Source organism: Myripristis murdjan, chromosome 1 (genome assembly GCF_902150065.1).
Source record: "Myripristis murdjan chromosome 1, fMyrMur1.1, whole genome shotgun sequence".
In the NCBI taxonomy this organism is placed as follows: Eukaryota; Metazoa; Chordata; class Actinopteri; order Holocentriformes; family Holocentridae; genus Myripristis; species Myripristis murdjan.
Window position 1 is genome coordinate 38639530 of NC_043980.1, and position 15881 is coordinate 38655410.

The 15881-nt window shown below is 39.9% G+C and overlaps 1 protein-coding gene across 2 annotated transcripts in view; it reads right to left on the reverse strand.

Moving 5' to 3' along the window:
* Window positions 1-15538, reverse strand: part of galnt7 (UDP-N-acetyl-alpha-D-galactosamine: polypeptide N-acetylgalactosaminyltransferase 7) — a 28335-nt gene extending 12797 nt beyond the window's left edge. Inside the window, exons 1-6 of one of the 2 annotated variants that reach the window (XM_030053348.1) lie at window positions 15149-15538; window positions 13680-13791; window positions 11211-11541; window positions 5199-5365; window positions 3774-3904; window positions 1611-1690 (exon numbers count right to left, since the gene is read on the reverse strand). In XM_030053348.1, the coding sequence (XP_029909208.1) occupies window positions 1611-1690; window positions 3774-3904; window positions 5199-5365; window positions 11211-11541; window positions 13680-13791; window positions 15149-15271 (944 nt within the window). In that variant the 5' untranslated portion in view covers window positions 15272-15538. The remainder of the gene's footprint in view (window positions 1-1610; window positions 1691-3773; window positions 3905-5198; window positions 5366-11210; window positions 11542-13679; window positions 13792-15148) is intronic. The other variant, XM_030053340.1, reaches the window with a different exon arrangement.
* Window positions 15539-15881: the final 343 nt, after the last annotated feature.

Genomic DNA, 15881 nt, shown 5'->3' on the forward strand with positions numbered 1-15881 from the left:
ACATACTCCTGTCACTCAAACATGCATGCACATGAACACACACACACACACACACACACACACACACACACACACACACACACACACACACACACACACACACACACACACACACACACTCATGTCACATGGTCATCAAGAGTGACTGTCTGCAAAAACTTTGCAGCACTTAACTGGCACTGCCAGCGTGAAAGCTGAAAAGTAAGGCTCATATCACTGTATCGCTGTCAGTCACAGTGACTGAGCGAGCGAGCGAGCTTCACACCTGGAACTGAAGTGATGGGAAAACTCACCCAGAGATATGACAGAGTGATGAAATTTGCAGCACACTGTTAAACACAACAACCTTAATTTTGCTGTAAAGAAGAAAATTCTCAGAGGAAGCCATTACTCCCCATCCTCGAAGAAATGATACAGACAGGAGAAAAAGTACATCTAAGCTACAGATATTAATCTGTAGGCACTGTTCTATTATTTGGCCCACTTTAGAATGCCGACTAATTAATACAGATCGACCAATGCTGATTTTTCAGTGTCAACACCAATACTGATTATTAGTAGTAATCACTGGCACCAAAAACAGATATTCAGAGCTGATATTCATTTGCAGTGAATTTACACATTGCAGTGTCAAACTTTACAGGATTAGAAATCCTAACACTAACATTGCCTTCAATTAACAGATGTTTAATTAACATGAATATATTGATAAAAAATTTTAAAAAATCCAGAAAATTTAAAGACAAAAAAGAAAGTTAGAAAAACAAATACTTGAAAATAAAAATATAAAAATATATATCTATAATTATTAAATTTCTATATTTAAACATTAGATGAAATGAAACGAACTGAAAACAAAAATTGTAACCTTTGTATTTTCAAGGCAAGAGAGCAAGTGAGTGAGTCACAAAATACAATAAGAAAAATAAATGCAATTCCAGTGAAAAGGCAAACTAATGTAACTATTTTACCATAAGCACTGCCACTTGGCAGCGTCTGAGTGGTTTCTAATCAGCCATCATCTAATTTAAAATTGCAATACTGATTATTGAAAAATTCTGAATATTGGCGCAGATAATCTGCCAGGAGCAATAACTGGTCAATCCCTACCAATTAGACAGTTGTTTGGTCTCTAATGCTGTTGGTGACATTACATATAAAAATATTATGCACACACACGATGCTAGGTAACAAAACAAAAGAACAAAGGAATCCTATGTGTATACAGCAGCATGAAGTCTGAGGCAAGACTCATCAAACCTCTGTGTTGATCATGAGAGACAAGTATAAAGACATTTATAAAGAAACTATTGCATAAATATTGAAGATGAAACTGGATAATTGTGCCTGTATAGGAACATGCCCCCTCTAGGACGAGAAAATAAAAGTCACATGTGTAAGGAAAAGAAAACTCTCACAGAACTGCTGAAAAGAAAAATTATGATTTGACAACTGCAATGTAACTGCTAACTGGAAACCAGTGAAACCCTTTGTGCTTCAGCCTCCTTTTCTGTAGACAAAACCTGCAGACTTGTTCTATTTTGTGTGAGGCTGTGTGTGTTGGTGCATGTGTCTTTGTGTGTGTGTGTGTGTGTGTGTGTGTGTGTTACCTGTCTTTTGAAATAGGAGCCACCAAAGGAGCATACCAGTTGATTCCAACCTCACAATGAGCATCCAGGTAGATCAGTACCTAGACACACACACACACACACACACACACACACACACACACACACACACACACACACACACACACACACACACACACACACACACACACACACACACACACACACACACACACACACACACACACACAGATATTTTCAGTTCTTTCTGTGTACTGAGAATGTGAAGGCCTCAGTTGGTCTGAGTGTTATAGTTCCAAGGCACTGCTGTTTCATTCCTGAAGAGGCCAGAGCCTTGCTAAATCTACATGTAAACATAATCAGCTTTTGCAATTTCATAAAGCATTCTTATTTTATTGATTTTTATTGACTTTTTGTACGGATAAAGTATGAAGATTAAAATAAACCTCAACAGATGTGAGAATACAGAACAGGATTATGACTTGTGGAATTTGGAGTTGCAGAAAATATGTGCCAACGTGTGTTTTAAATTTGAGCCCACAGTAAAGACTGACAAATGTGTTTTCAAATACAGCTTCTAAATCAGTGAGAGCGGCTTCTCATCTCTGTAATGACAATCTGTGATCATATGTTAAGTCTAAATTCTTAGACAGCGATGGCAGTAGCAGCGGTATTGCTCTTAATTGTAGTAGTAGCACTGACAACAGTTATCATAGAACTAGTGGCAGCAGGTGTAGAAATGATACAAGTGGTAGTAGCTGCAGTAGAACTACCAGTGCTACATCTTACAGTGCACAGGGATGCAAACAGCAAAGCTCAAAAAAAGAGAGAAGTTTCCGAAACTCCGAAAAACATACCCCCATTTGGTGGCTAAATGGTGTTAATACTTGACCCTGCAGAACCACTTGATATAATTTTAGTCACAGTCATTTTAGTCAAATGACAGGACACAATTTTACACTACTTTGTGAGCTTCCTTGTCTTTCACTAATGTAAGCAAGGGGACTGGCCTGAACTGTAACATTTGCTCTTTACTAATATTTTATAACAAGTGAGACTAATTTTTAACACTGTATTAACTTTACATGTAACAATACAAAGGATAAATTATGTACCAAGTAAGTCAACATTCAAGCTCTTGAATAAACACTGCGCTCTATTCTGAACTACTGTGATTTACCCCAAAGATTCAGGTCCAGATGAGATGAAACTTGCCAAAAAAAAAAAAAAAAAAGCCCCAAAATCTGGTCTGCAATGTCAGCTTTCTGTGGCTCAATAGTCTGAAGCGTACCTCCATGCTGCCTTCACAGGAATGGGATATCAGCATATCAAATTTCACCAAAATGGCATTTACTGTGAAAATCCGCCATCTCTTCCTTGGTCCTCCCTGATGAGGAAATTTAGCGTTTCGACCTCAGGAAAACATTAATTTCTCCAGGACACACCATGAACACTGTGTTATCACAGCGGATAAAAATTAACAAGAGGGGGATTTGGCAGTTGTATTTCCTGTGAAAGCAGCTCACTGTCTGTTAGGTCGTCTGTCTTGCTGGCAAAAGGGAGGGAAATTAATGTTTATTTGTGTTTATTTGTCTATTAGTCTACCTCTGACATTTTTGTGTTTTGTTGGAGGTAAATAGAAAAATAGTTCATTTTTGTTTTCACAGAGCAACTTTAACATTGTTTCGTTATTGACAAGAAAAAAAGGGTCTACTTTTCATCCAAACATTTGTTGACAAAATTAACGCTGGTCTTAAGCACGGCTGCAGCTGAATATTTTATCATGTCTTCACTATTTCACGAATGGGCAAAAAGAACGTTCTGGGAACATTTACACCAATTCTGTCATGACATCAGATATAACTGAAACTGTGAAGGAAAAGGCAGTCATCTTTCATAAAATAAAATAAGAGACTGCAGCCACCTAACAAGCATCCCTGTTGGGAACTACTGAGGTGATGAATCAGTTTTGACAAACTTATGTGTGTGTTTTGTCCTCTAAGCAATGGGAGTATGAATAAAAATGGATTTACAAAGCTAAAGAGTGTCTCAGTCAGGACACGATGTTACCCTATATCAAAAATGATGCCTACAAAGTCATCAAATTGGAATAGAAGGGGTATGGGTGTAGCCTCCATGTGAGCCAGAAACACGCCTGTAGCAGTAGCTGTAGCAGCATCATACCTGTCCTTTAGTGGCCTTCTTGGCTCCGATACTCCTGGCTTGGATGAGTCCTTCTCTCTTGTCATTTCTGAAAAGTTTGACCAGACCGTTCCACTGTTTGATGTAATCCTCCAAACGCTCCTTAAGATGGACTAATCGCATGCAAACACACATACACACAACAAAGAAACAAAGGGTATCACATCAATAAAACACACTGACAATATTCCATGGAAAAACTAAGAATTTCTGACATTAAAGTTGCAAATTTATGAGAAAAAAAATTGAAAACACCGAGATTATTAAGTTACAAATTTACACATTTGAAGAAACATTGCCGTGTCTCCTATCTTGTAAATTTGTGACTTTATAATCACAGAAATTTCAAATTTTTTTCCTCATGAATTTTTTTAGTTTTTTCTCATTAATGTATGACTTTAATGTCAGAAATTTTGATTTGTCTTGGAATATTACCCCCTCCCTGGCTCCGTAATATTTTTTCCCCCTACAACGGCACTAATAGGCCTTCATCAAAGTCAGCTTTCCAGGATAGATGATCACATTTACCATAACATTTCCTGTGTTTGGCCACTTATATGCTACAACAGAGTGGTGACTAATGATCATTTATTTTATTTCATTTAAAGTATAATTATTTCTACATTTCTGTTGCCATTTTGCCTTTAGGTAATCACTGCTGTGGATGTAAGGACAGAGACATAAAGACAGAGGCAGAAACTGCTGCCATTCAGTGCACTTTGGGACAACTTGGAAGAGGCCAGTGTTTATCCTGCTCCCAGTGGGGCTGAGAGGACCTACCAGATGCCAAGGCAAATAACGAAGGTCACATACCTGTAACTTACTTGGCAAAGATGCCTAATAAAACCATTGACAGGTTAAATTAAAATGAACCTAACACAAATAAAGCACCAGACTGCCATGACAGGGAAACTAGCCAGAGAAGGCAAACAGTTCAATATTTAACTACAACTTGCCATTGATGTTCAGAGCAAATAATCCCCCTTGTTGCAGATATGAGGGTCATGCTGCTGGGAAACTTTGTCAAAGCTGAGGGATTTTAGCCAAGTTTACTGAGAGGATTAAATTTAAGACAAAATGTTAAAACAGTTAGGCTACAGGGAGACTGTAGGATCATCTCAAATGTCTTGGAAAAAGCTTTCAGCATTACATGTTTTGGCATATTTTTGTTTGAAAGAGTTAACAATGTAATATTTTTCACTTAAACCACAGCAAAATTCACAATAACACTGAAAAAAAGCACTGAAGCTCAGTGGTTCAGGTGAAAGCAGTCATTCAGATGTGTTTTGCTGTGCATGCTCCCTTTAGTACAACGGTGACTATATGAGGCAATGTCTCCACAGACACTGCTCTGTGTGTGTGTGTGAGCAGATCCCTAAACGGACTGTGTGTGTCCATCCCTCTCACCTTTGTTGCTGAAGTCATCTATCATGACTATCTCAGCCAGGTATTTCCTTGGCGTCCTCTTAATAACGCTGTGGACGGTCCTCATCAGTGTTGACCAGCCTTCGTTATGGAAGACAATCACTACGCTGGAGGTCAGCAGCCTGTCGTCGTAATGCCAGTATTTACATCTAGAGAGGGGGGAGGGAAAGAGAGAAGAGCAAGTTCGAGAAGTTACAGACAGAGAAACTGAGGACACGGTTCTGAGGGGACACAAAGCTACCTACATACAGTGCATTCAGAAAGTATTCAGACCGCCTTCACTTTTTTCACTCAACCTTTCCTCTCATTAATGTACACTCAGTACCCCATAATGACAAAATGAAAACAGAATTAATTTTTTAAATTTTTTTTAAATTTATTAAAAAGCTAAACCTGAAATATCACATTAATAAGACCCTTTGCAACAACACTTGAAATTTAGCTCAGGTGCCTCCCATTTCTCTTTACGGTTGCTGAGATGTTTCTACACCTTGATTAGAGTCCACCTGTGGTAAATTAAATTGATTGGACATGATTTGGAAAGGCACACGCCTCTCTATAGAAGGCCTCACAACTGACAATGTATATCAGAGCAAAAACCAAGCCATGAGGTCAAAGGAACTGCCTGCAGAGCTCAGAGACAGGATTGTTGCGAGCCACAGATCTGGAGGAGGCTACAAAAAAATGTCTGCTGCACTGAAGGTTCCCAAGAGCACAGTGGCCTCCATAATTCTCAAATGGAAGAAGTTTGGCACAATCAGGACTCTTCAGAGAGCTGGTCGCCTGGTCAAACAGAGCAAACGAGCCTTAGTAAGAAAGGTTACCAAGAACCCGAGGGTCACTCTGACTGAGCTCCAGAGATGCTGTGTGGAAATGGGACAAGGTTTCAGACAAGGGGACAAGGTTTGAACCCTATCCACCATCTCTGGAGAGACCTGAACATGGCTGTCCACCGACGGTCCCCATCCAACCTGACCGAGCTTGAGAGGATTTTCAAAGAAGAATGGCAGAAAATCCCACAATCCAGGTGTGCAAAGCTTGTTGCATCATACCCAAAAAGACTGGAGGCTGTAATTGCTGCCAAAGGTGCTTCAACTAAGTACTGAGTAAAGGGTCTGAATACCTATGTCAATGTGATATTTCAGTTTTTTCTTTTTAATACATTTTTTTAAAAATTATACAAGGCGCTATGCTTGTCAGAATGCTTGAATGTCAGCTTGAATGAATGAATAAAGTTGAGACCAAGTTTAGATTTTTATTTATTATAATAGGCATGTTTGATATTAGTGCTGTGTACTAGGTTGCAGATATGAGGCTACAAATCCAATGTGTTGCATCACTAAATCCATCCATCTTGTGGTTTAAATTAGTACATATATGAAAAGTTTTAAACAGTTTTTGCCATTATTTGTCTGACACCATTTGTCCCCAGCCCCCATCCCCTTTCCTAGAATTTCAGTTATTTAAATAGATTCGGGTTGGTAAAAAACTTTGCAATTTGACTGAAAATGGGAGAATCCAGCAGTGAGCTAGAGCAGAGCTGAGGACTGCAGCTGAGTAACCTACAGTATAAAGGAAAAACTACAAGTACATAAATACACTTTCTCTGCTTACTGGAATTGTAAGTCATCTAACCTTTTGATTTTGTTTACTTAAAGTCACAGTGTATGAGATTATTTTGTTTGAATTTAGCTCCCAAGCATATTTTAATGTGGGCGTGCTTACTCACTGTTTAGTATGAGTCAGTTCTGCTGACCAGCAAAGCAGCACCGCAGAGCTACACCTGTTTTACATTTTCATGTAAGCTTCACCCGTTCAACCAATCAGAAGTATAGGGGAAGAGGCATACGTCCTGCTTATCAATTAAACTCGTGCATGGAATTCAAGGAGCACAGCACAGTGCATCACTTCAACAGTAACAATAAAAACAGAGAAACAAAAAGAAAAGAATGAAGCAAAGCTAGAGAAAAAGCCAAATTAGAGAATGCTCAGAGAGCAGCTACATTTCCAAAGATATAGTTAAGGGATAGTAGTTTAGATAGTTTAGGGATTGAATGCACTGATACAAATATTAAACTGAAACTTCCAACACCTTTCAGAATAATGCCACTCAACAACCCATCATCCAAGATGCTCACCATGTGAACACACTCAAGGACTGTGCCACTCTAACTCATAAAAACATCATAAAATACACACATGGCTGTATTCTAGGTGCTTCCATGGGCTTAAAACAGTTGTGCTCCAGTAAATTGTATTGGAGCATTTCCATGAGTGGGTTCCACTTCACTTCAAATTTATACACTTCCTGTTTAGATAAAAAAAAAAAAATACTAGTATAGCCAACTAATCACATACTATTACTACTGCTGCTGTAAATCTACAAATGAACCTGGATGAAATAATCACGCAAAATAATGAACCATTTCATGAAAAACATGATGTGAGTGTATCCTACACAATCGAAATATAGGTGTTTTTTTTATTTCGTAACTGTAATATTATTTTAAATATCCCAGAATATTTGTCTCCCCTCTCTCCTGACACCCTGTCATGGGAAATACAGCAAAAGTTCCTGGAAAACCACCATCTCTGTTAATACACACACACACACACACACACACACAGAAACACATGTGCCTGCCTTGTCCACGGTGCATGCAGGGAGTGACAGGTCATAAACAGGGATCTACGCATAATAATCACCAGTCTCTGATACTTGATATGAGCTGAACACTATTCAGTACTTTTATCAACAAGAACAATTCTTCCCACAACTTCATCCAGAACTGACTGTGGATATTCCCCTCAGGTGGAACTGTCAGCTTATGACAAGGCTGGGCAAAATACAACAAAATACCTTAATCTTATTTTTGAAGGACAAATGATCATTTGTAATTTGATTTTCCCATTGCCACAAACGTCTTCTAGGACTATGGAATATGGTGTGTATGTAAACGTGCTCATTCTTTTTGCACCAGCCCCCACCATTTATAGCTACAGTTCAGTCACCTGAGGCTTTTTCTTTCTATTCAGATATTTCAACAAATGTGAGTGCACCAGTGACTTAGTAAAGTCAAGGATCAACCCTTTTCATGACACTCTCCTCCTGGAGTTTCATTCTTCCTGCTGGTCTCCCATACTTTGCAACAAATACAATGAAAGGGGAACTTGAGAAATCTGTACAAACAATAATAACACAAAAAATCCCAGACTTATAGTGTTGCCTTTGCATTGCAAATAAAATAAGCTGCACCAAATATAAATATTAGAAATATTAGTCTTGTTTAAGATCTTGGTAAGCTACAGATAGCAGTGTGGGATACAGAAAGGTAGAAAACATTCCACAAAGAAATATCACCTGACTCTCAAGGCTGGCAACTATGCGTCATGCAAATTATATATTAGGCTATAGCAATTATAACTGTTCAGTGGGGTGTGTATGAGTTAGTCAAATAGCCACACCTTACCTGACTGACTGTGTAGTGTGTGTTTAAAGAAAATGCTTTTGTGTTAGTCCTTTATTCATATCACCAAACCTGCTCAGAGCGAGACAATCCAGAAACAGATCTGTGTGATTGGATAAAAATGGACCAGCGTGGACTAGCATGAATTTCAGCTATGCCCATAAGCTAGTATAATTATTATGTTTAATTATTTATGTAAACCTTTTTTTTTTTTACACATAATTTCTCTGATTTCGTAACTTGACTATTACAGTGTTTACCACTCCATGCTTGTCTTTTTGTTTGTGCTGTTTTCTTGTTTTACTTCATTTTATGACCTCTACATTGGATTTTGACTGTTTCATAAAGTCTATTTTAATCATTACCATAAAAAGGAGGACGTTAGAGCCACAGAAATAGATTTTTCGCTCTCCGAGGTTTATGCACCATATACAGACCCGAGAATCAGCAAATTACCACATTCTGGATTGTGGCAGCCTTTGTCGTTACCATGGTAACTGTAAAAAGTCATGTCAGGTATGTAACACAGCCATAAAGATTACTTCTAGAACACATATATTTGATTTTTACCTGTATAAACTCTGCAGGCTTGTCTGTCAGGCCTCAGATTTTACCAGTGTAAACTCAAGTCTCCTTTTATCAGACTCAGTTATCATTCCAGTATTTCCTGCTCATCTTGTAGTTCAAAGTTCTTGCCATCCACAGACACATATTAGTTGTCTCCCAGTGTGACGACATATAGCCATAGAAGTTCCAGTATTTATTATTAACAATACAAGAAATAAATCTGATTACTTTCGATGAGAGGCTCAGATGTCAGGAGAAAGAAATGTCAAGGAAGTTATGACCTACAGGAGATCTGCAGGTTCCAGTGAGCTAAAAGAAGCTTGACGCTCAAAACTCAGAGCTCTGTGGGCCAAAAATACTCCAACATTTAACACCTATGCAACTGTGACAAAGACTAATGGAACTACCTACATTTAGAGACATTACAGGGCCTTAATTTTAGATAATTAGGACCCCATTTTGGATAATTCTGGGTTGAGAGGACATGGATTATGCTGTTTGCTGTAATTATATGGTCATTTTTAACCTTGACGGAGCTCTAAATAAATCATCTCCAGTCACTCCAGTTGTTTTGGAAAGGACTGAAATAGCACTGTGCCAACGACCTCAATGTGCATTTCCATTTCCATGAAAACTTCACCAAGTGTGTGAGTAAAAAATGACAAAGCAGTTCATCTTCTTCTGAGCCGAACTGATAGACTTTCAATAAACAGTTGCTTTTTCTGCAACTTTAACTGCCTTGTTCCCCTCTCAAAATTTACTTCTACTTCTTTACCAAAAAGAGAGGAGTTTAAAAAAAAAAAAGCTCTATGTGATTTCACCAATTTTCCCCACCCTACCAGCATTTAAATTAGTCAAGCACGTCTTACACAAGCGTGTTATTTCTAAAGCAGACGCCCCCCTGAGCCTGCTGGTGACGCTAGATTGAAGGTCATGGACTCATCAAAGTTGACAGGTTTCATCCTCTATCCAACATGAATGCTGTCATAAAATTTCATGGTGATCCACCACAGAGATCTGTTGATATGCCCCTGTGGACCCAACTGCTGACTGCCCAACAGACACAGAGATGGCGTTCAAACTTTGACGTTTTTACGTGAATGTTTCTCTTTTAAATGGAGCTGGATTCTACTGCCACTTTCCAACTAATAATTATTTTACTAACAAAAAAAAAAAAAAAAACACTGCCGCACACACTATATACATCACAGCTGGCTGACCTTGGACCAGTGTTGCTATGCCCACTTAATTTTATATATTACAAGCATTCTGGCTTGCTACTGAAGCTTAAAAACACCAAAACAGCGTACATATATCTGTGTCTAAAATGGTAAACCTATAAAGCAATATAAAATGAAAGTCAACTGTGTAAATGCCGTTTGATATGTCATGTGAGTGACGTCTTAAACGTGATGCGTCATTACTGGTGGCTAACCACTTATCTGTTCGCAGTTTGTTTGTTTTTTTTTAAATTACACAGATCACTTTCAGATGATAAAAAAATAGCAAAACACGTTCTTCTTTCACATAAAAACATCCAAATGTTAAAAATCATTTTGAAAGTTTTGTGAAAACGGCATTCATTTCTTTATAGACTTTCTATTTCATGATCCAGATGTCTTGAAAATGCTAACAAATCAGAGACAGATGGTGGGTGAGAGGACGTCTGATGCCTATGCAATACATTACGGGGATGTGGCCTTGATGTTATTCACAAATAACAATGGCACAGACACTCTGCAAAGTAGCAGGCACTCTGAGAGCATAGAACTCAACATGTTCTGGACACCTTTCCAACTTGCTCTTCCACCTAAGACATCATTCCTGTCATTTCCCTTATGGTGTGTGTGCAGCTAAGTTGACTTCCCTGCACACACACCATGAGGGGAGCCTGAGCAGTGCTGACAGTGGAGATAGAGGCATTGAAAGCAGCAGGGTGCTAACAGTAAACTGTACTCACTCTTCGTGGCGTATGTCACTGATGGTCCTGTCCAGTGAGATCATGTCACTGGCCACCATGTTGAAGCCAAACTCTTTGATGGAAGCCTGGACGGCATCTTTGTACTCCGGTCCCAGGACAAAAGGCTTGGCGCCCTCCCCGGGACCCCCAGGGACCCCCGGGGGCTCAGGCTCCTTGGGCTCAAAGTTTCCCAATATTCCTTTCTTCAGTACAGGGGAGATGTAGGGGTTAGAGTGGGGTTTGAATGTCACATACTGCTGCTGGATCACCTGCTTCTGGTTGGGCTGCTGGTTGGCGTTCTGGTTGGGGTCCTGGGGCTGGTTGGCTCCTCCTGGAGAGGACAGGCACAAACCAAGAAAAACAGGTCATATTGACAAATTCAAATATTTTTGACCGAATACTTCAAAATCGATATTGTGACAATAGTGAAGGTAAGGCTGTTGGTGCTTTAATCAGATATTTATACACAAGAGATTTCTGGGAGACAGTCATTAGTACTGTAGATATGACCAAGTGGATAGAAGCAAACAATAGAAAACCAGAACCCTCTAAGAAATTCATAAAATTGAATTCCTTTTCTGCAAATCCAGGAAAACACAGCAATTATGCCATATCACCATATTGTGATATCCAAAATCCCAGACAATATATTGATATATTTATCAATATATTGCCCAGCTGTAGATATGGCACATGCAAAAAAAGTGCATTCTACTACAATATTTCCAGCACTAGGGCAGAGCCACCCACCACTACATCTGGGCAATTTGTGCAAAGTATGTGTAAAGGACCACACAGATTAAGATGAGATTTTGTGTTTGTTTATTTAAAATCAATAATAACATGGGATGGTTTATGGGCACAATCTCTTGGGGCATTACTGAGCTTCATCTTTTTTTTTTTTTTTTTGCCTGTCTTCCACACATTGATGACTGAAGGAAGGACTATGGTATTTAATGTTTGCATTCCTTGGAGAGCACAGCGAGGTATGTTTGATTGTTATGACCATATGTGTACAAATTTTAGTGTAGCGATTGTATTTATTTGCATAATGTTTGTGTGCGGAGACATGTTTTGTGAAATGTTTGCGTATCTTTTCAATGCAGTTTAACAATTTTTCATTTCAAATCACTTACTACCATTTAACTGAATCTCAATTAAATGGTGGGTCTCTTTTATTGGCTGGGCATGGCTACACATTTTCACAAATAAACACCAGCCCAGCTTCTCCTGCTGGTGAAAAGCATCTTTCTCTGGGCAGTAGCTCTGGGTTTTCCCATCACACCCTTCTCACTTCTTGGACAGAATCAGCACAATGCCTAAGGTGCCGGTATGATTTGGAGTTCAGAATTTTCAATCGGAACCGTATTGAGCTCAGATTACGTCATTATTCAAACAGGTGGGATTGGGTCAGGATCTGTGCTGCAGGTCCCAGGTCCCAACTGACAGACATAGGTCCCAAATACACGCCAGCTGCTTTTGATGATTACAGGCAAGTAATTGAATTTCCACAGTATTCCTATAAAATTTATATCATGTAAATATAGTGTTGACAGCCACCCCCTAAATAATAAATCATCCCATAACTGGAAGGTTAAGAGATTGTTCTGCATTTTGGAGAATTGACTCAGCAGAGTATCCTCTCTTTTCTCTCTCTCTCTCTCTCTCTCTCACACACACACACACACACACACACACACATTGGAGCAGAGCCAAAGAGGCAGATTTCTCATAGAAACCGAAAGAAAAGACAAGAGGTTTTTGTTGGAAGTCAGGGACATTTCTCACAGGAGTGTGCTGTTGTGTTGTTCAGATGCAAGCATTTTGCCGAAATAAAAGAGAAAGATGTTGAAACCACCAAACTTGCCACCCACCAATAAAAAAATTTCTGCAGGAAACATTGTACTATGCTTAAATACCATCTATAATTACTTGACATTCATGCAGTTTATTCCCTCTTTGTTTTCCTGCAATTTACAGGTTTGATCCTTTTGTTTACACCCACAAACTGAAACATTACATTTTTTTTTTCATAAAAAATGTGTTGTTTTTTAGATGCATTCTGACCGCTTTAAAGCAATCAATGCAAAAAAATGTTTTTGTCTGTTTGAATAAGGCCTCTCAATAAGGCCTTATTCAAACAGACTGAACATATCCGTGTTTGTTTCTAAAGGTTGGTTGTTCTCCCACAAAGTCTGCAAGACCTCAGCTTGTTCAGTGCATGAAATCAACCTTGCACACACACATCCAAGAGTGCTTACATCATCATAGGCCAGTACAGGCAATTTGGTTTTCAGGCTAACCAAACTTCATCATCTTTTAAGTGAACGTAACACAGGGGAACATCTCAATTCTTTTTGGAACATCCACTGGACAGAAACACAGGTTTTTTTTGGTTGGATGAGCAGAGAGCGGTGAGTTTCTTTTGGTCCTGTTTTTAATCTGTTTAAAAACGTGACACTGTCTCACCATGCTTGAGTCTGATTGAGTTGAGGTCCACCTCCACCCCCTCCACATGAGGCCAGGGCACCACGGGCTTAAACTGCTCTGCCATCTCTCCTCTGGGTAGAAAACTGTCATCCTGTTCAGGGGATAGAACATTATAAGCATTTAGCATTGAATGTCGATATCTCATTACAAGCTGTCTTAAGTCTCAGTTAAACTTTATTTCAGTAACCCTCCATCTACTGTCTATTTTGGGTGGTAGATAGTAGGGCTGAATGATATACTGCTATCATATCAGTATCTAGATATGAAAATGCAAGATAGTAATATCTCAAAAGGCAACGACATGGACAATATCAAATACAGGGTTAGGGTTAGCCTAAGACACTGATTGATCGGTTCTTATCTAAACAAACAAATAAATAAATAAACACTTTGTGAAGTACCTGCATTTACCGCATCAAGTTGGTATTATGTTTTTTGATGGATACCTAATCTACACAGTTGCTACACTTAAAATTTCAAATAAATGTGAAACCATAGTCGTATCATTTACCAAATCACCATTGAGATATTTGGCAGAAATATGGAGGAATTAAATTTTGTCCATATCGTGCAGCCCTAGGGGATAGTGTGGGAGAAATCAAGTGGTTATGTTGAACTGATGCAGGGCCTGCAGTGATCAAAAGGTCTAGAGTCATACTGGACCTCTGTCTTGTACTATCTTCTCTATAAGCATGTCAGCATTAAACTGCTGGATTTTTTTTGCATGGAGTTTGGCGCTGAGTTGTCTTCAAACAACAAAAGGGCACTATCAGTGCTAAGCAGAGAGCAGTCAGGCCAGTTTCTCCCTGACATACCAGGATCCTTAGATGGGACATCACCGCAAATCCATACAAAGAGCGAAAGCACACAAGACAATAAACAGTTCAATTATAATAACTGCTGGACTAGTTGATCCGGCTTGGCAGCGCATGCTCCTGTGACAGGTGACATGCGGGTATGGATCCCGACATGAATTTGTGGAGTTTAGGAGCGTATATGACCGCACTTGACCTCAGTTAACCTCAGTTACCTAACATTAGACCAATGGAAGAGGGGAAGCAAATTTGTATTGTTGCTCTGGCCGTCTAAAACATCTAGCTCGTGGTCAATAAAATGTCCACTTTCCCATAAACAGACCACTTCCCAGTTAGCTAGCTCAGGTCCAATCCTCATGACAACCAGTGGCCGGTCAGTTGGCTAGCTAAACAGAGCAGCGCCTAAACAAGCCTGGGCTCTCTGTTTGGAGTGCGGTTTCCTCCGTGGAGAACACGAATATCTGCTGCTATGGCATTTCTCCTGTTAGCCACCATCGTCAGACCAACGGCTTCACACATGTACAAGTGCACACTGCATTTCGAGCGCGCTCGGTTGACTTATCATTACGCTAGCCCTGATACGTGCCAGGAGACGCTCCATTCGTCCCTCCGCCGCACAGGTAAGCCACTCACCCGCTTTCCAAAAGGGCTGTCGTCGTTGGGTTTCGGAGACAGAGACGACCAGAGCACCACCAAGCCCAGGAACGTCCCGACCACAATTAAGCTCCGCAGGATAAATCCCACTTTCAACCTCATCTCGACCGCTCTTCCCCCGGCTAGCCAAGCTGCTAACAGCTAGCTTTTCTGTTCCTGGTCAGAGCAACCGGGTGGATAGCTAGCGACCAAACACACGGCCACTGGAGCTGTCGTAGCAGCCCGAGCTCCCGTTTAACGGGGACTTGCCACCGCACCAGGCTGACGCACTCCTCTCCGGTTCGTGTCCGTGTCTCTCACTCTTCCTGACAGTCCTCTCTCTCTCCCTGACCCGGCAGCACTGGTTCCAGCAGCCCCTCTGAAGACACGTAGCCGCCCCCCCGCAATGTAGTACCGCCCCGCTCAGCAGCATGGATAATCATTTCCCCGCTCCACCACTGAGCTGCTGAGCCCGGCTCACCGGCTCTGGTCTTACACCGGAACAATGAAATATGAAATAACGTTATGTTGCAGATTATCATGTGTACCACAACAATGCTTATGGCTGTTCTGTTTTTCCATCATTCAGCAGGATTCAGCAAAGTGAAGTGATGTGGTTCCTTGACCCAAAAAAGTAAAAGAAAAACTACTGTCCCATTTTTTTCTCTTATGAATTTGTGACTTTATAATCTCAGAATTTTTAAAGTTTTTTTTTTTTTTTTTTTTTTTTTTT